Raw genomic sequence first — 21301 nt, 5'->3', positions numbered from 1 at the left:
GAATTACTCATCTAGCGTAGAGTCACCCGGGGAGACAAGGCAGAGCCGAAATGAATAGGCCTGAGGGAGAGAAACTGACAGAACACAAGCGGCCTCTCCCATTTCGGCGAGGCCTCAACGCCGCCCTTTCGTCAACCCCGTGAGGAGGGAGGGCGGGCTGAAGGCGGAGAGGGGCGGCTCCTTTTGTCGTAGTGAGGAGAGGAGGAGGCCTCCAGCTCGGCCGCTTTCCCTCCATGGCGGAGGCCGAGGCGGCTGTTGAAGCCGTGAGGCGCTGCCTGGCGAGCTTTCCTGAGGAGGCGAGGGGTGAGCGAGGCGGGAAGAAAGGAAGGCAGGCCTTGGTCGCTGAGGGAAAGAAAGCACAGCCAGGAAGGAAGAACAGCAGAGAGCTGCGGTGTGATTCGATATAGCAAAGGCATTGTTCAGTGTGTAGGCTTAGGGCAAGCATGGGCAAACTTGGGCCCTCCAGGTGTTTGGACTTCAACTCCCACCATGCCTAACATAGGGGCCGGGCTGTGGCGCAGGCTGCTGAGCATCCTGCTGCAATAAATCACTCTTACCATGAGGTCATGAGTTCGAGGCCAGCCCGTGGCGGGGTGAGCACCCGTCAATTAAAAATAAAAAAATAGCCCCTGCTCGTTGCTGACCTAGCAACCTGAAAGATAGTTGCATCTATCAAGTAGGAAATACGGTACCACTTATAAAAGTGGGGAGACAAGTTTAACTAATGAGGAAGTGCTGTCAGAGCGGATGATGAAGCAGCTGCTCCCCCCTGTGGCCAGAATCAAACATCCCCTCAGGAGAAGGTTAAATTGCCTCTGCGTCTGTCTGTCTCTGTCTCTGTTTGATGTGTTTATGGGCATTGAATGTTTGCCCTATGTGTGTATAATGTGATCCACCCTGAGTCCCCTTCGGGGTGAGAAGGGCGGAATATAAATACTGTAAATAAATAATAACACCCTACTGGCTGTTAGGAATGGTGGAAGTTGAAGTCCAAACACCTAGAGGCAGGCCTGTAGCTTAGGGGAATTTCAGGAGATCTTTGACATAGCAAGATTAGTGAAGTGAGGATTCCTTGTACAGTAGAGTCTCACTCATCCAATGTTCGCGTATCCACATTCACTTATCCAACGTTCTGGATTATCCAACGCATTTTTGTAGTCAATGTTTTCAATACATTGTGATATTTTGGTGCTAAATTAGTAAATACAGTAATTACTACATAGCATTACTGCCTTTTGAACTACTTTTTATGTCAAATGTGTTGTACAACATGATGTTTTGGTGCTTAATTTGTAAAATCATAACCTAATTTGATGTTTAATAGGCTTCTTCTTAATCTCTCCTTATTATCCAACATATTCGCTTATCCAACGTTCTGCCAGCCCGTTTATGTTGGATAAGTGAGACTCTACTGTATCTGTTCACGGCAGACTTGTCAAAGCAACATCCAGGCAGTATCACCAATGCCAATGGAATATTATAGGCTAAATGTGTACATTCCATTTCTGGACACTTTCTGCAGTCAGTTTCCATAAAGGTTTACAAGTTCAGGAATTATGTGTTGTTGAAGGCTTTCATGGCCAGAATCACTGGGTTACTGTGAGTTTTGGGGGCGGTATGGCCATGTTCCAGAAGCATTTTCTCCTGATGTTTCACTCACATATATGGCAAGCAGCCTCAGAGGTTGTGAGGGCTGTTGGAAACTAGGCAAGTGGAGTTTATATATATATTTTAAATCCACACCCATGTGGACAATTTTAACAGAAATGAGGAGATCATGAAAATGAACAAAATCTGGCTACCAGTATTTTTTTTAAAAAACCCTCTAAAATCAGGACAGTAAATAAAGAGCAACACTGTGAAAACACAGAATTCCAGACATGAAACAATCAGGGCTAGGTAACACCGCCCAACAAAGGATTCCCACAGGCAGTAAGCAGCCAAGCTTTGAAGCTGCGAGTCTATTCAGTGCTAATCAAGGTGATCAGTTCCAACATTCACACTTGCTTCAAACAGATAAGAGTTCTTTCCCACCCTGGACCTTCCACAGATATATAAAACCCATTTTCCTAGTTTAAACAAACCTGACAACCTCTGAAAATGCCTGCCATAGATGTGGGCGAAATGTCAGGAGAGAATGCTTCTGGAACATGGCCATACAGCCCGGAAAACTCACAGCAACCCAGTACAATTTGACCTGTGGCGTAGAAAATGGAAAAAGATTGCACCTGCAGAAAAACCATCAAATGCACTGGAAGCATATCTTGCCTGTGATATACAGGTTTCTTCAGATTTCTACAACATTGCCAGGGTCAACAGCTACAAATGAAAGTTTTCAACTCATACATAAGAAGCACAATATGGTAAGAAAGACTGACCGGACTTGCACTCTTAAATGTCAGAGGAGCCCGATTTCTGTCAAAAGTGTATTGACGCAGTTTTCAAGTGTTTCCAACAAATATTGTGATATTCTTTTGTAACTATAAATTACCAATTAACAGTCATTTTCAGTTATTTTAAGACTTGAAACTCTGTAACTAAAATAGAAACTTGATTTAATTAAGTCTTTATTAAAATATGGAATGAACCATATAATTTAAAATTATTTTGCATTATGGAACTACTCTTCATGATTCACTAAAAAAAAGTTTAAACTTTTCTCCCCCCCCCCCCAGGTTTGCCCCCCAGGCAGGGCCTTCACATTTTAGTGAAGAACTCAATTGATTGCAAGATCGTTTACAGTTGTAGGTTTTTTTCTGTCTCTTGAACAGAGTTGTGTTTCCCAGAGTCTGTGCCGTATCTTGATAGCCCTCCATCCCCATTGCAATTCTTTCGGGAATGGGTCTGTCCAAACAAGCCGTGCGTAATCCGGAATGCATTCAACCACTGGCCAGCTCTGAAAAGATGGACATTAGATTACTTGAGGTATGGATCTTTATAAAGTTCAGTGCATGTAGAAATTTACTGGATTTCTTAGTATTAATGTGGGAATTTCTTTCAAGTCTGAAGCCCTTTTTCGAAACCGTCCACTGCTGGGATTGCAGCACTTGAAAAAGACAGGAGTGGACCCAGGCTGGCGGAGTACAGTGTTCCCTCACTTATCATGGGGGTTAGGTTCCAGAACTACCTGCAATAAGTGAAAATCCGCGAAGTAGGGACGCTATCTTATTTTAATATTTATACATTATTTTAGTAGTTATACACTATTTTAAGTCTTTATCAACCAATTGTGTGTTGATAAATTGCCTCCTTCTCCTCCCGTTGCTGCTTGGGTTCCTTTTCTCTCCCTTTGGCTTCTCCTTCCTCCCTTCCTTAGGCTGTAAATTGTAATTTTTGTGATTTATAATAGTCTTTTAGAGTTTATTGAAAAACCGTGAAACAGTGAATCCGCGAAAAGTGAACCGCAAAGTAGTGAGGGAACACTGTATTTTCCAATTCCTAGGCACCATTCGCCAAGTGATAGATACTATCATGGCCAAAGTTCTGATCACAAAAATCTGACGGTATTTCTTAGGGCCCTTCCAGACAGGCCCTATATCCCAGGATCTGATCCCAGGCTTTCTGTTTCTCCTTGATTACTTGGCAGTACGGACTCACATAATCCAGTTTAAAGCAGAAAACCTGATATCATATCCTGGAATATAGGGCCCTTCGTTGTAGTTATGAATGCAAATGGACTACCAATCCTTGCTCTTGGACATCCAAGGGGTGGCTACAATTTAATCAGTGAACTATGTGATCCCCACCCGTTCTTCAATTAGTGTAAACCCTTAATAAAACTAATCCCCAAATATACCTTTGTTTATTTATCACTACTCATACAACAAGGGCTCCTGAAACAACATACAACAAATATAAACATTTGAAACCATGTGTTGCTATTAACTGTTTGATCAACTTGCTTCTACTTATGGCGAGCATACTAATGAGAGATTTCCAAGTCACTCTGTCTGATGTGTGCAAATGTATTTGAAGTTCGGTTGACTTTTAAAAAATCCCTTCCAATAGGGGCTGTATGTCTGGAATGTATGTAGTGTAGAAACCTCCATTGATGAATATTTTGATGGGAAACTGGATAACTAATAACCATTTTATTTAAAATTTCTTGAGGATTGTGGGTTAATTTTACCTTTTTGTCATAAGCATTTTTTATGTATAGCGGTGAAACTCTTGTGTATTTTGATGCAGGGAAATAATGGGTGAAAAATTGGTGAGTGTAGCAGTAACTCCAAATGGTTATGCTGATGCAGTTTATCAGGACTGGTTTGTTATGCCGGAGGAACGACTCACGCCATTCAGTGCTTTCTTGGACATTTTGGAGAAAAAAGTAACTTCCCCAGGAGTGTTCTATGTGCAGAAACAGTGTTCAAACCTTACAGAGGAATTCCCTGAACTTATGGATGATCTAGAGCCTGAAATACCTTGGATGAGTGAAGCACTTGGTAAATATAAAAATCTCAGTTTTATCTATGGCTTTGAGTGTTACAAAACTCATAAAACCTATCAGTTTCATGTTCTGTCTTTGTGGTTGCTGACTGTCACCAAAGAATTAATCATATAAGGAGTGCTGTAAAATCATGCATTACAGGTTGAATATAAGATGTATATGGAACATGAATTAATGAAAAAATTAATTTGGATTTGGGATACTGGGGAAAATATTTTGTATTTGCATAATCTTGGAGGTGGGGCCTTATACACATAGCCTGAAGGTAGTTTTATACACAATACTTTAAATATGTGCATGAAATGAGGTTAGTGTTCATTGAACCATCAGAAAGCAATGATGCCACTTTCTCAGCTGCATATGTGTACATTTTTGGATTTTGGAATATTTCAGATTTAGGAATTCAGTATATCAATGTAGTGGTTGCCCATCCATCCTGAGGGATGGTGGATTGTATATTATGAATTTGTATATAGTCCCGCTTAGCCCACATTATACCACACGTTTCTCCCAAAATGGGATTGACCCATTTTAAATTAGAATAAACCCAGTATCTTCAGACTAATGTCCACCTTTCACTTTTGAAGAGCAACTGTTTGGAAATAAAGTTGCCATTTGATTTTCTTCCCCATATTGTTGTGTGGCATGCTTAGAGGGCTTTTCTTTCAGCAGATAGGGCAAATCCCTTTTGTCCAGAAAGGTTATCCATTTTATGAGATCCTTATAAACATGATAAGAATACAAAACTCACAAAGTTATGATTGAAAAAAACCCTAAAAGCAATGCTTTAGTCATATAATGTTTTGTTTTAGTTTATTAAAAGGTAAGTATTTGGTATTTAAATATGTGCTTAAGAATAATTGCTATAATGAAGTGCTTCAGCTTATGTTACAGTACATTACTTAACCCAGTTGTTCAGGCTGGAGACGCTGAAACTTGAAGTAAATGGACATGATTTTCCCTTGGTAGTTTTTTAACTGCCAGTTCTAACCCAATTATTAATATGTATATACATCAGTAATAGTCTGTATTTACATTTTAAGGAAGCATAATAGGAAACCATGTGAATAGAAAGTTCATAACCGGATACTTTTGAGCATAAGACATCACCTTTTTTTTAAAAAAGATCAATCAACTTACTTCAGTTTCCTATAGGAAAAAAGCCTGATGCTGTGAATTTCTGGCTAGGAGAATCTGCTGCAGTGACATCTTGTACGTATTATTATTAATTATTAATTATAATTCAGTTCTACCTGTTATAGTGAGATGCTGGGGAAGCATGCAAAGAAATGACTTAAAGGGTTAAAACAGTTTAAACCATGGGCATGCACACTTGAAAAGCAACCAAGGCTCCAAAGGCTTTAATAATGATGATGTGATAAACATAGTCTCAACAGCAGTTCTAACTTTGCTGAAAAAGGTGGACAGAGGCAGACCTATAGTAGAAGACTGCTTATGCATAAAGGAATTATCTCTTGAATGACTGTATTTTATTTTGAAGTGTTGTCTTTTCATATAGCTGTAAACATCTCAGAATTTGGTTTCTTCTGAAACTATGGGCCCTTTCACCCCAGCTCTATATCCCAGAATATCATGGCAAAAAATCCCACAGGATCTGCTTTGAACTGGGTTATTTGAGTCCACACTGGCATATAACCCAGTTCAAAGCAGATAATGTGGGATTTTATTCACTTGTGTGGGAAGGGCCTAAGGGTGCTTTCAGGTGGGAAGATCTTAACATTTCTGGTCAAAAGACATTCTGCAATTCTTCTGTCTTTTTGGTAAAAGAAAGAAGAAAGGGTGAGAAGGTTCTAAGTGGAATACTAGATAACATTGTTTAGGCCAGTGGTTCTCAACCTTTGGGTTCTTGGATGTTTTGACCTACAACTTCCAGAAATCCCAGCCAGTTTACCATGTGTTAGGATTTCTGGAAGTTGAAGGCCAAAACATCTGGGGACCCACAGGTTGAGAACCACTGGTCTAGGTCCATTTTTTCGTGTCAGGAGTGACTTGAGAAACTGCAAGTCACCCCTGGTGTGAGATAATTGGCTGTCTACAAGGATGTTGCCCAGGGGACGCCCAGCCCATAAGATCTGTAAATTACGTAGGGCACCTGTACAGTAACTGGAAGCACCCTGAGGTCTGCCCCTTTTTGGAGTGTATTATTACTGGATACAATACATTTGCTTCCCACATAACATTTCCTACGACTAACTGAAATGCCAGTTTGTCAGTGTCTTAAGCATGATGATAATGGGAAGGATAGTTTCCTTATCTCTATTATATAGAGAGAAGGAAAATACTAGCACTAGAAAATATGTGGCTTAATCGTTGGAATTCACAATTGCAGTTACAAATGTGTGACCTGGAGTTGTGCATCTATAATTGATTCGTATTCATGTAAATCATGCTAGAAGTAAGTAGGAATCATAAAGTCTCCTACTCCAGTCTTAGCAGACATCAGCCATTCTGAGTGATAGAAATCTGTTCTGTTGATTGATACACAGAAGATTAACATTTCCAACCCATCTCATTACCAGCCTCTGGTGCAATGAGAAATCCTTCTATTAGCAACAAGAGAGCACAGCTCTGCCACTCATATGCTTAACTGAATAGTTGATCTCAAATCTTGGTCATTGTCTTCATTGCATTTTACTGGATTAAGGAAAATGTTTTCTCCTTTTCTCTATTCTTGATTATTTTTCTCCAATCTTAGTACATAAAGACCATTATGAAAACTTGTATTGTGTGATTTCTGGAGAGAAGCATTTTCTGCTGCATCCTCCAAGTGATCGTCCCTTCATCCCACATGGTATGTTTTCTGAGAAAGGGATACTGTGGGATGAGATTGTGTAGTATTGGTATTTTATTTGGAAGACATTTGTGTCATTTGCATTATATTTTGGGCTTGATGGACACTTTCAGAACAACAAAAATAACCACACATTGCAAGAAAATAGTGGTTACTTTTGTTTCACATATGTTTTGTAAATTCCTTCAAAGAAACCCACTGAAACATTGTAATACGGGGGAAGAGGTAGGCCAAACATGTTATTCAGCTCAAATCCTCTCTCCCTGAAGCTGCTATTAACCATAGAGGGAAAACATATGGCATAAGATTTTATGCCAATGTCTTTTCCAATCTGTGGTTAGTGGGGAAGAGGCTTTTTGATTGATGCTGTGATGTGGCAGCAAGAGTCAGATTTATTCATATCATGGCCCAATTTAAATCCCCACCCCCACCCCAAAAAGACTCTGAGAGTTCCAGTCAAACCAAGTTAATCTGCAAGATTCTGTAGACATGCAAATAGTATGTATGCAAATAGTTTGTTCACAACCTTTGCTTTTAAAAAGCATATATTGTCAGTCTTCCACATTTGCTGGGATTAGGTGCACAAGAACCCCATGAATGTGGGGGGAAAAAAACCCAAATTTTTTTTTCTACCTGAGTTAAGATTTCTGTAGGAATTTCTAGAAGCCAGCCACTGGAGGAGCTAGAGATTCCTAGGGAAACCATTTTAATCAAATTCATGAATTGTCAAACCTGTAAAAGTGAAATCTGCAAACATTAATGGCCGACTATACTCAGAATCAGCTCTGACAAAGTGTCCTGGGTGAAATAAATTCTGCCCATATATTTTTCTTCTGTTTAACACTATATATTTACATTTTCTTACCTTTGCCATATATTCTATAACAATTTTTACCCTCTGAATTCCAGAACTGTATCCACCAGCAACATACCACATATCAGAAGATGGGAATTTTGAGATTGTCATGGATAAAATGTCAGAGAAGGTACTCATAGTCTTTGGACTTTGAGTTGCATCAAGGAATATTTGGCCCTCCAGAGGTTTTCTTTTACATTTCCCATTATGGCCAGAGATGAGGGATTTTGTTGCTCCATGTACCAAATTCGGTTCAGGGCATATACTTTGGTGTGAATGCACGCACTTTTACATAATAAACTTCATTGTAAAAGTAGCAGATACATAAAACTGGCAGATAAACAGTCACATCTAGTGTCTTTACAAATGATAACTCATTTCCAGAATTCAGGTGTATCTTTTTTCAGTGGTTGATTATCAGACATGGGATGTGTGCACAGCTCACTATAATATACCCTCACAAGTTTAAAGAAAGCCAGTGTTTCTTTACGCAGTGAACAAAAAAGCTGGGGAAACCTTAGTTTTTTCCTTTAGCCATAGAAAGGCACTCTTCAAAGAGATGAAGACAAAATGCAGTTTTTCCTCAAGTGGCAGATAACACTGGCCAACACACATTTTGGTGCCTCAGATGTTAGCCTTGTTTTTGGGTATATTTGACCTGCTGATTCCAAAAATGGCACCAGCTTTCTCTTATCAGCTCTAGCTTTTGGGATGTAGAACATGTGTTATCTATCAGTCACCATCTGCTCGCCCATAGTAAACCATGATAACCATATTTAAGAAACTAGAGCTGATGCTGTCTATCCAATGGAATTTTCTGAATCAGCACCACAAATAGTCCCAGGAACAGGCTTAACATTCAAGACACAGTTGGGGCTGTGATAATTTTTTGCCTCAACTATCAAGGCAAATGACTGACCCAATTTCTGAGGTAAGTGCATCTCTTAATAGCTATATTTTTCATATTGACCTTTCGTCCTGATAGGTGCCCTGGATTCCTTTGGATCCTTTAAATCCAGACTTGGAACGTTATCCAGAATATGCCCAGGCAAAGCCTTTGAGGTGCACTGTGAAATCTGGTGAGATGCTGTATCTCCCTTCTCTCTGGTTCCATCATGTTCAGCAATCACATGGTTGCATAGCAGGTAAGGAGAGCGGTGTGTGCCTAGAGCAGTTTTAACTTGTAATGCTTGCAGCAACCAGGCAACCTCTCCAGATTTCACAAGTTATTTTGTCCATCAGAATTTAGTTTAATCTCTCCTACCAGTAGAGGCCTCCCTGGAAGCCTATCCCCTCAGTCTTTAAAAGCCTAACTTAGGATCCAAACTACTGCTGTCTATCTCTACCCAAATCTCATGAAACAATATCAGCTGGGCTTTTTAACTTTGCTTATATTGAATTGAATGTTGGCCCTGTTTTTTTTTTTAAATTAACATGTAGAAAGAAAGGACTTTTAGGGTGCATCTACACTAGTTTGAGGAAGTATCAACACCCTTTGGCAAAGAAGGTTAAGGACTTTGGCAGAGAAGGTGTAATGACAACTTCCGTGATTCCATAGCATGGAACCATGGCACTTAAAGTGGTGTCAAGCTGCATTAATTTTACAATGCAGATGCATCCTTAAATATTGTGCTATATTATTCTCATTTCTTGTTCTTTTCATGGGTGTGTTTTTAAATTGCTTTCACTTCTCTTGCTAGCTTAATTGTATTTTAACTTTTTGCATGTTTTTACTGATTTGAAATTTTACCTATATTTGTAGGTCACTTGAGTTCCAGTACTGGGGGAAAGAGAGGATATAATGTAATATTTTCCCCGTCAGGTTACTTCTAATACAAAGACAAAATAATAATAATAAATATATCACCATATGACAAAAAAAAGATTGTATTTAAAGAAAACACACTTAAAGATACAATATAAATATACTCTTTTTTCTGTGTCAGTGAATAATCTTGAATCTTCATTTCTTAAAAGGTATTAAAAGATATTAATGATCCCAATAACAAATCTTAGCTATGTTCACGATGAAATCTGGATGGTCTTGGGATATATATTGTTTAGAAAAGCAATGAATGGTTGCCCCATCTAAATAAACACATCAGTATTGGCTTTCCCTGCAGCATGGTTAAAATTAGGGGAGTCGTACAATTACTTCACATAACAAGATTTTTCACAAATGCAGCTCAGTTTTCACGTGGAACTATTTTCAAGTGAAAATGCCTATTTTTAATTTAACATATTTATTGGATTATAATTTCTTCTTTTTCAGGTTAGAAGGTAATAAGACATACAATGATATATGAATAAATTATTATGATCATTAATATTCATATCCTGTTCTTTTCCAAGTCTACAAGTCAAGCCAGTATACAAAATATAAATTAATTCAAAAGCAACTAAAGCTTAAAACTATGTTGATAACAAATTACAAGTAACATGCTGTATTTCTTTTTTCTCCCTGCAGTGAATTATTGGTATGATATGGAATATGACTTAAAATATTCCTATTATCAGCTGTTGGACTCACTCACAAAAGCTATGACACCAACGTAACAGTCTTGGGGATCTTGGAAGCGCTAACCTTCTGTGTCCTATGTACTATTCAGATGAAGTGAACTTGAATAATTTAATACTGTAATATTTAATTATGGTCCAGAGACAAAGAGGAACCGTTCTGCTGTTTAGCTTTACATGACTGTTCATCGAAAATGTGGACACGATTTAATCTTTTATGGTTGTTTACCTTGAGTGACCATTGGGATCTATAGCACATGGCATGTCATTTTCCGGATCAGATGAACACCACTTGAAGATCAGATTTTCCAGATCCATTTGAACATGGCTTCAGAAAAGTATTTTGGACTGTCACAACTTGGTTGCCTTGGCAGGAAGGCAGGAAGTCCGTTTGTGGAGACCAAGGGGGCTAATAATTTCTATTATTGATCACTGAATCTTCTGAGGGACAGTATTATTTCATCAATAAACTGCTAACATCCAGCATTATGTTCCTTCATTTTTAGATGCAGATACAATGATCTTGTATTTGAGACAGTACCCACAGTGGGGTATTCACAGCTATGGAGAAGTTGATTCCCTTTACCCCTTATCCTGCAAGGGAACTGGAGTCCAATATCTGGAAGTTTACGGGTTCCACATCATTGGTATAGAAAACACTGATGGTTTGGATGTTAATAAATAAAAATTGGATCAAAACAAATAAGAGGTTGTCATGATTGTTGCTATTTGGAGTTTGATCAGCTCTCGTTCTTAATGTGAACCCTAGAAGTATTTTTATGATAGACTTCAATATTGGTAGTGTCATGGGAGCAATAGCAAAGTAATGCTCATGTAATGCATTCCTGATTGATAATTCTCAACTACATAAGCATCTTGGTGGTCTGGTTTTGCCCCATAATTTCAGATGAGCAAAGTCCCTCAGTTTGAGGAAGGTTGAGGCCCTCTGGCCATCCTCTCCCTCCCTCAGTCCATATCTGCTAAATGGAAATGCATTTTATCATAGGCAAGTTGTGGTAGTATTGTAGAACTAATAGATCACTTTGACTCCATTCATCAGTCAAGTATTTTATTGCAAACTATAAACCATCTTGATAACCATTTGATCATTTTATAAAAGGGACCCCATTTTACTACCCCATTGTATATAATAGGGCATGAAGATCAATGGATGTTGATAACTGGATAACCAAATTCCAGCAGATATCAAAGGGCCCCTTGTTATCAGTACCTTGGAGTGGTTGCTGTAATGTAATTTTGCCTTCTTACAAATTTGCCTTGAGAGCTTTGAGAAAGTATGCGATAAATGGCCAAACTCAGCAAAACCTATGTGGCAGTGTTTGTTTCCTAAAGGTACCAAATTTTAAAAAATTGAAAAATGCATTAAAAGTGGCAGCACATTGTTGGAGTAGAATATTATGTACAGATCAAAATGTATCAAATCACTTTGGTACAGGATGTGGGGAACTGCATTTTATAGCAAAAGAAAGCACATCCTCAGTACCTTTTTTTGGATTGCTATAAAATTTGTTCAGATTAATTTGGTACCTTTTGGAAACAGTCTCCACATGTATGTTTAAACCATGCTGCAAAGTTAAAAGTTACAAAGGAGCTGGGGCCAATTGTTTTCCAAAGACATGCAAGAAACTGGTCTTGATATCACTACCACACTGCTTGCCTAAAAGAGAAAAAAATAAGTCTGGTTGCCCCTTAAAATGAACCAAACATGTTTTTTTTCATGAGAGAAGAACATGGCTACAGTTCTAAAAACTTTCAAGCACAAATGTAATGTATTAGTAACTTATTATAAGGCACTGTCTTTCAACCTTTGTCCTCTAGATATTTGGACATTAGCCTGTGTTTCTGGGAGCCAACATCCAAAACATAGTGAGGACCAAAGGTTGAGAGCCAAAAGGGGATGGTCAGAATCATAGAATCCTAGAGTTGGACCAGACCCCGAGGGCCATGGAACACCGAATCAAAGCACCCCCGACAGATGGCCATCCAGCCTCTGTTTAGAAACCTCAAACTCCATCACCCCAAGACAGCACATTCCACTGCAGAACAGCTCTTACTGTCAGGAAATTCTTCCTAATGTATACCTAGGTGGCATTTTTTCCCCTGCAATTTGAATCCATTGCTCCTGTCCTAGCCTCTGAAGCAGCAGAACATAACACTAACAAAATTTGATTTTTTTCCAGTTCCTGGTTTGAAAGTGTTTAATTTTCTGTTCAATTGTTTGGTCCTTACTTTTAAAGTAGTTGTTCTACTCCAGAAACTACATTTTTGTGGCTGCCACAAACTGTTGAATTGGTTACAGGCTACAGGCCTGAAGGTGATTAATTGCAATATTCACACTTGCCTCAACAGGCAAGATTTCTTTCTCCTACCCTGGACCTTACAGAGATATGTAAATCTCCCATGTTTAGTTTCCAATATCTCACAACCTCTGAGGATGTCTGCCATAGATGTGGGCAAAACGTCAGGAGAGAGTGCTTCTGAAACATAGCCATACAGCCCGGAAAACTCACAGCAACCCAGTAATTCCGGCCATGAAAGCCTTCGACAACACATTAAAAAGAAGCTGCTGTTTTGCCCTCCCTCTGAGCCGTCTCTAAAAGCGGAGCTGCTGCTAAGGGCGAACTACATCTCCCAGAAATCTTTGCCTCTCCTGCCTTCCTTGGCACCCTTTGGACTTGGGGCGGGCCTCTGAAGTTGCAAAAGGGGTGATCAAGCGCCGCGCTTCCTGGGACCTTTTTTTTGCGCGCTCCACGATGCCGCGGATCTCGGTGTGGCCGCCCTCGGCCTGCCTCTACGACGAGCCCCTCCAGGTGACCGTGCAGGGCCTGTCTCCGGGGCAGGAGGTGACGGTCCGCGCCGCCTTGGAGGACGAGAGCGGGGTGGTCTTCCAGGCGCGGGGCGTCTTCCGAGCGGGGCGCAGCGGGGAGCTGGACCTGAGCCGGGCGCCCTCGCTGGGAGGCAGCTACGCGGGGCAGGAGGCCAGCGGGCTGCTGTGGAGCATGGAGCCCGACGCCCCCTTCTGGCGCCTGGCCAAGCGGGACGTGAGCAGCCCCTTCTGGCTGGCCTTCGAGGTCTACGAGGGGCGCGGCGCGGGGAGCCCACTCTGCAGCTGCCGCAGCGCCCGGAGCTTCCTGGGCCAAGGCGTGCGCAGGGCACCCGTTCGGGAGGGAAGGCTCCGCGCCACTCTCTTCTTGCCCCCCGGTGAGTGCAGAATCCCCACAAACACATGCATCCACTGTCCAGCAGGCAGGGGCAAACTTGGGCCCTCCAAAGGGATTTGGACTTCAACTCTCCCCATTCCTCACAGCCTCAGGCCCCTTCCTTTTCCCCCTCAGCCGCTTAAGCGGCTGAGGGGGAAAAGGAAAGGGCCTGAGGCTGTGAGGAATGGGGAGAGTTGAAGTCCAAAACCCCTGGAGGGCCCAAGTTTGCCCAAGCCTGCTATATGAATACTTTACCTTCAGTCTTGAGCAGGGTGGTGCCACTCAGTCTATATTCCAAATTACACCTTGAATAAAAAGAAGTACACATCACCAAGCCACGCAAACGCACAATAACAAAGCCTAGGCACTGTTAAAGCAAATTGTCATGCAAGCAGTAAGAAATGCAAGGAGCAATCTCCTCCAGATGTTGAATCACAACTCTCAGCATGCCTCATTCATGACTATGTTGGCTAGAAACACTCCCCCCCCCCCCAGTGGTGCAATGGGTTAAACCCATGTGCCGGTCAGTCAAATCCGGAAAGCTGGGTGAGATCCTGCTGTCAGCACTAGCTCCCCATTCAGGACATGAGAGAAGTCTCCCATGGGATGGTAAAACATCAAACATCCAGGTATCCTTGGGTAATGTCCTTGCAGATGGCCAATTCTCTCACAACAGAAGCGACTTACAGTTTCTCAAGTCGCTCCTGACATGAAAAAACAAAACATGTGTTGCATGTTCTTTTTCTGGTAATTGAATGTTTTACCTATGGTGGAAGCTGCCCTGAGTCCCCTCAGGGAGATAGAATGGTATACAAATAATGTTTTATTATTATGTATTATTATTAACTATTATTATTATTAGTTGGCTAGAGCAACTAGGGCTGAATCTACACTACCCGGCATGACTGCATGGAGTGCCGTTACCTTTCCACCAGAGCTGTAGTACAGCAAGTTTTTCAGCTCAGCAGTTTAACCCACTGCACCACTGCATCCCCTTATAGGCTGGATCTATACTGCCCTTTTATCCCAGGATCTGATTTCAGATTATGTGCTTATCCCAGATTATCTGGCAGTGTAGATTCATATCCAGTTCAAAACAGATGATCTGTGACCAGATTCTGGGATAAAAGGGCAGTGTAGATCCAGCCTATAAGGGGCCACAGTGGCACAGCGGGTAAAACTGCTGAGCTGCAGAACTTGCTGTACTGCAGTTCTGGTGAGAAGGTAACGGTGCTCCATGCAGTCATGCTGGCCACATGACTTAGGAGATGTCTATAGACAATGCCGGCTCTTCGGTTTAGAAATGGAGATGAGCACCTTTTGGAGAATTATGATCTTTGGAAAAGCACGACCTTGTTAGAAATCATGACCTTTTGGAAAATTTTTCCCATTATATTTTGGGAAATGGAAATCTCCATAACTTTTTTGAAAATGGCATTCATTACCATTTGGGAAAATCAAATCTCCCTGAGAAGAGATAATAACTCATTTGAGTCAACCTTCTCCTTAGTGGTAAATATTCACTAATATTCATGCAAAGCAATATGGTTTCTCAATATGGTTAAACTGATATACCTAAATATCTCTTTGAACTGTTAGGGACAAAGATGTGCCAATGCACGCACGCACACGCACACACACACACACACACACACACACACACACATATAGAGCAGAGTCTCAGAAGTGTTCTTTTCAGTTGCCCAAAAAACATCTACTCTCCCTTAAAACATCTTGGTTTAAATCATGTTCTCAAGAGACAAAATAAGTAGACTTCTTTAAAAGTAATGTAGTTGGTTTACTCACAAACTTCATGTATCCTACATATAGGCATATTGCATATCAGTCCAGTTACAGATAGGATTTGAAGTATTTTCTCTGTGCAGATACCACAGGGCATCTTTCTTATCATCTTTACAGTCCATAGTCTAAAGCATCTTTCTGGTCTGAGAGTCTTTACAGAGTCTCCATCTAGTCTGAAAGTCCAATGGAGTCTGAGATCTAAAGTGGAGTCTGAGTCCTGAACAGTCCCAGTTTGGATCACATGGTTTGCAGCCCCTCCCACAACAGAATTAAAACTGCACACCAATACACACATATACAATACAGTAAGCAATCTGAATGATATACATAACAAATAACTAGTGGAGGCTTGAAGAAGGTTGTATTTTCAACAGCACCCCCTCCCCCAGAGTCAAGGGGAAACCTTTACCTTTACCTTTAGTTCTAGCCAAGGAGTTGCAGTACAACAGTATTGGGAAGGTCAAGTTTTGAATTCTGTGCTACAATCATAACTTCAGTCTATATTTTCTCCTGCAAGCCCCTCACTACCCATAAGCTTCTTTCTCCCCTTCTACCTCACATACACAATCATCCCAAACTTTCCAACTTTCATTTGAATCTATTTTGGGGTAAATACATGTATTTGCATTCTCCAGAATTGTTTGTCTGCTTAAGTGATTAAAAATTTGGCAGAAGTGCGGAGGAGAAGCACAGAAGGTAGAACTCCTCCCTCCAGGTTTTTATTACTTAGCTAAATGTATAGTTGGGAATAACTTGAAAGCTTACACCATGTCATGGAATTGTAGGTGTCCCAAATAAAGGTATTGCCCCACCTGTAGATTTGAGCTTTTTTCTTACAAATCAGCCGCTTTTGCTTTTGGACGATCTTGCCCCTCTCACTCAGCTGTTTCACACAACACCAGCCTCTTCTGGGCCCCCACTGAGCCTTCCTTCTTTTAACCAATCCCTTTTCAAATGCCATTCTGTGCCCTCTGCCATTCTCTCCCTACTTCTTTGTATACATTATTTCTTCTTTATCATTTACTATGGCGGTCTCCAAAGCACAACTTGCATCTAAGGCCCCTTCTACACTGCCCTATATTCCAGGATCGCATAGCAGATTAGATGAGTCTCCACTGCTAGATAATCTGAGACCAGATCCTGGGATATAGGAGCAATGTGGAAGGGGCCTCGCCTTCCTGGGATAAAAAATCAAACAGAAGTTGGCTCAAGAAGAAGAATAAATCACAGCGCAGATTGAGCACCTAAGGAAAATCAGCTAAAGCAGCGCCATAAAACCGCTTGAATCTCTGTAAGAGAAAAAACAACACAAATAACAATACTCCACAAAAAACCCACCAGCAATAACAAACTAAAATACATCAGTGTTTCAACTGAAAGAGTAGAACAAACCAGGTTAAATGACCTGTTTAAATAAAGACAAAAAGGATCACAATGAGGTGTCCCATTGAGTTGGTGGATCCTGGGTTTCTTGATGGGGAGGTTTGTCTGTGTGATTTTTGTGGTGATCAAAGTCCATTGCATAAAAATACCTTTGCCCCTTTTCCTAGGCCCTGGACCATTCCCAGGAATACTTGACTTGTATGGCTCTGGAGGGGGCCTTGTGGAGTACCGGGCAAGCCTTTTGGCTAGCAGAGGTTTTGTCACATTGGCTCTGGCTTACTTAGCTTTCGAAGATTTGCCAGTTTTCCCAGAAGTCCTTGATTTAGACTATTTTGGAGAGGCTGTTGAGTTTTTAAAGAAACAAGAGCAGGTAAGAGACAAAAATATGGAACATTTCTAGTCCAAGTATTTTGGGTAAGAGAGACTTAATCTGTAATTATTATTCCAAATGAGGAAAGTGTTATGTATTGTGGAACTAGAGAACAGTAGTACACATAAAATCCTGAAAACTGATGCTAATGTTGGGATTTATTAATCCCAGGACATGTTTCCTACTTTTACTCTACTCACTGCCTGGGCCACCAAAGCCCTCAACAATATAATAATAATAATATAATATACTTTATTTGTATTCTGCTCTATCTCCCCCAGGGGGACTCAGAGTGTATTACAGGTACTGTACATAGATGGCAAACATTCAATGACGTTTATACAATTGACAAAGGCAGACAGTACACATACACAAACAAAGGCAAGGTTTCTTGCTTTTTATTTCTGGCATCTGGAGGCTGTGCTTGACTCGGCCATGGGGAGGTGCTGTTGTTTCATTTTTCCATGCTGAGGAGCTTGTTGTCCATGGATACCTTCCTGATCGAATTTGCCAGTATGTTTTCAGGGTGCCTTTTACCTTTTTTGCCAAAGTGTATTTATGTATGTATTTTGTCCCCCACTTCACTAAGATGTCCAAGTTATCTGAGTGAACCATATAGTTTTGCGTATCATGGATTACCATATACCACAGCTTTTAATTTCCAGTTTTTTTCTTGCAACGTAGTCTTATACCTTGTCCTTTATACTAGAGACTAATATCTTTCAATTTGTAAGTTCAGATAAGTGGATGCAATGTGTGTAGTTGTGGAACTGAATTGTGATCCTTGTCTTCTTGTTATTTCAGGTTCAATCGACGAGGATTGGAGTCATTGGGATCTCTAAAGGGGCAGATCTTGCGCTTGCTGTGGCTACGTTTTGGCCAGGCATCCAAGCAGCTGTCAGTATTTCTGGCTCAGGTCTTAATGCTTTTATCCCCCTACAAGTTAAAGACCTCACCATTCCTGCCCACCCTTTCGATCTGAATAGGGTGAAAGTTAACAGTGATTCTGGATTTGTGGATTATTCAGAAGTTTTGGATGATCCTAGAGACCCAGCAACTTGGCCAAGCCGGATCCCTGTGGAGAAGTCCTCCAGTAAGTTCCTCTTCCTCTCAGGACAGGACGACAAAAACTGGCAAAGTGAACTCTATTGCCGGGAAACTGTTCGGCGCCTCCAGGAGAGCGGGCGTCATGTGGAGTTCTACTGCTATCCGGGGGCAGGACACCTCTTGGAGCCGCCCTATTTGCCCTTGTGCTTTGCCTCACGTCACAAACCTTTGGGGGTTATTATGCTCTGGGGAGGAATGCAGAAGGAACATGCAAAAGCTCAGGAGGACGCTTGGCAAAGGATACTGACTTTTTTCAGGCAGCACTTGCTGGATCTGCCTGTAAAAAGTAATTTATAGGTTGGTATTTTGTGTTAATGTAAATGGGCTCATTGTTAATCTCATGCTGTACAGTCTGCCATCCACATTTGTTGGTGTTTGGTTGCTCAGAACCCTCATGAAAGTGAAAAGCCACGAATAAGCAAATTGCTGAAATTCTAGGTCTTTCTAGCAAATTCCAAATTACTGAAATTTGGCTGAAATTCTAGGTCTTCCAGCATGACTCCATGGTTGAACTCTACTGGGACTAACTATAAAAACACATTAGAGGACCAAGAGCAGTGGTTCTCAACCTGTGGGTCCCCAGGTGTTTTGGTCTACAGCTCCCAAAAATCCCAGCCAGTTTACCAGCTGTCAGGATTTCTGGGAGTTGAAGGCCAAAATGTCTGGGGACCCACAGGTTGAGAATCACTGAGCTAGGGGCTCTTGATGTGATGTCCTCTCTAGAAATCATTATGTCCTCCAGCATGACCAGAGGAACGTGATCATGGAATCATATTGGAGGACCTAGAGATTGCTAGAAAAAATGCTTTTTAATCTAATCTGTAAATAAACCTGTAAAGTCAAAACTGCAAATGTGGAGGGATGACTATGAACTCTCTGGAGATGTCAAGAAGAGTTGCCAGTATAAAAAACTAAGCTGATAGAGATTGTGTAGATATATCCCTGTTAAGCAGTTATGGGTATACTGGTAGAGTGCAACAGAACACAGCTGGGTATTGAATAAAAACATATATGGTACCCATCCCAGTAGCGCAGCGGGTTAAACCGCCAAGCTGCTGAACTTGCTGACCATGTTCAGGGTTGGCGGTTTGAATTCGGGGAGTGGGATGAGCTCCCACAGTTAGCCCCAGCTTCTGCCAACCTAGCAGTTTGAAAACATGCAAGTGTGGGTAGATCAGTAGGTAATGGTGCTCCATGGAGGCCGTTACTGGCCTCCATGTCGGCCACGTGACCTTGGAGGTGTCTACGGACAACGCCGGCTCTTTGGCTTAGAAATGGAGATGAGCACCAACCCCCAGAGACAGACACGACCAGACTTAATGTCAGGAGAAAACCTTACCTTACCTACCCATTTGATAAGCCATGATATAAGTGAAGTAAATACATTTACCTCGCTCAAATCATTCCTACACTCACTACAGACAAATGCACTATAACTATCCAAACTGTTTATCTTAAATCTACATGAGATGTTCAGGATCATCTTAAGACATTTTAATGCCTGAGGCACTTAGGTGTACCACCTAACCTCTTAAGAAAAAGCACATAATACCAAAACAGAGGCAAGTTATTTTGTTTCTCGTGACAGAAAATCCCATAAGTGCCTCTTCTTCTCCTTCTTGAAAATAAATATACTACAAGAATACATTAAATAATAAACAATGTACTGCTCTTTTTAAGTTCCAAACTTTGTTGTCCAAGGCAGCCATCGGAGTCTTTCAAGTAGTACTAATAAGTTCATTATTTCTCTTCTTGAAACCCTCTTTTTAAATTAGAATTTAAAGAAGCCTCTGCCCTTTAAATTTTATTTTGTAATTTCCGTCTTCAGACACAAGATTGATATAGTTCACATCTGATTACAAAGTTGTTTGAATAAAAAATATTTCTGCCACACACACTCTAAATTGTAAACATTTTAATGGTAAGTAAAACAACAAGTAGAAATAATGAAGGGATTTATGAAGTCAGACAATCAAACATGCCTTTACTCTGTATCATCCCAAAAGAATAATAATTCAACTGCAGAATTAGCACAAAGAAGCCTGATAATGTAGGACTTTCAATCTATAGCTTTTACCAGAATCAGGGTATATTTTTTAATGTATCTGTATATTTGGAGGTAATATTTGTCACTGGGAAATTGCCGAAAGTAATATGACTGTTTTGATAGAAATCAATAAATATAGATATATTTATATATTGTCTGGAATGGTTATTTAAGATCTCAATAGACTCATTGATCACAGCTTTGAACATTATTTGAAGATACCTAGAAAATGTTAGTGTAGTTTTTGCATATTATTATGCTTTGATTGGTGTATTTTAAAATAAATACATTTTAAATTAATTTTTAAAACATTAAAATACTCTTAAAAAACAGCAAAAAGCCAACAACACAGCTGTAGGGTAGGGTATGGTCCAGGCATGGGCAAAGTTGGGCCCTCCAGGTGTTTTGGACTTCAACTCCCACCATTCCTAACAGCCTCAGGCCCCTTCCTTTCCCCCCTCAGCCGCTTAAGCTATTTGACATTGCTAAGTAACTGTTCCTAAATAACACTGGAAGGCTGGTGTTTTCCTGCATAAAATACCCCTTTGCTAATGTAAGATCATTACATTATTACAGCAGCAATGGTTCTGCTTGATCTAATGCCATCCCATTTCCACTTCTCCCACCACTTCACCTTTGGCTTCATAGGGATTATGAACATGAACCACTTACAAATGAGTAACTTATAAGTTATGTGTTCATAACTGCAATTGTGAATCTCAGCTAGTAATTGTATTC

At 40.7% G+C, this 21301-nt stretch overlaps 2 protein-coding genes across 2 annotated transcripts in view; both read left to right on the top strand.

Moving 5' to 3' along the window:
* Window positions 1-21301, top strand: part of LOC100562400 (uncharacterized) — a 74415-nt gene continuing 53114 nt past the window's right edge. Inside the window, exons 1-11 of the mRNA XM_062967169.1 lie at window positions 1-303; window positions 2772-2925; window positions 4189-4442; window positions 5603-5659; window positions 7164-7259; window positions 8169-8245; window positions 9101-9260; window positions 10583-10669; window positions 13348-13854; window positions 17207-17409; window positions 18214-18802. Coding sequence (XP_062823239.1) covers window positions 234-303; window positions 2772-2925; window positions 4189-4442; window positions 5603-5659; window positions 7164-7259; window positions 8169-8245; window positions 9101-9260; window positions 10583-10669; window positions 13348-13854; window positions 17207-17409; window positions 18214-18802 — 2254 coding nt within the window. The 5' untranslated portion in view covers window positions 1-233. The remainder of the gene's footprint in view (window positions 304-2771; window positions 2926-4188; window positions 4443-5602; window positions 5660-7163; window positions 7260-8168; window positions 8246-9100; window positions 9261-10582; window positions 10670-13347; window positions 13855-17206; window positions 17410-18213; window positions 18803-21301) is intronic.
* Window positions 13331-20713, top strand: LOC100562595 (acyl-coenzyme A thioesterase 5). Its single transcript, XM_003214574.3, has 3 exons — window positions 13331-13854; window positions 17207-17409; window positions 18214-20713. The coding sequence occupies exons 1-3, from the start codon at window positions 13407-13409 to the stop codon at window positions 18811-18813; spliced, it is 1251 nt and encodes a 416-aa protein (XP_003214622.1). The 5' UTR covers window positions 13331-13406; the 3' UTR covers window positions 18814-20713.

Source organism: Anolis carolinensis, chromosome 1 (assembly GCF_035594765.1).
Source record: "Anolis carolinensis isolate JA03-04 chromosome 1, rAnoCar3.1.pri, whole genome shotgun sequence".
Lineage (NCBI taxonomy): Eukaryota > Metazoa > Chordata > Lepidosauria > Squamata > Dactyloidae > Anolis > Anolis carolinensis.
Note: the sequence above shows the minus strand (reverse complement) of the source record. Positions and strands in the feature narration are given on the sequence as shown.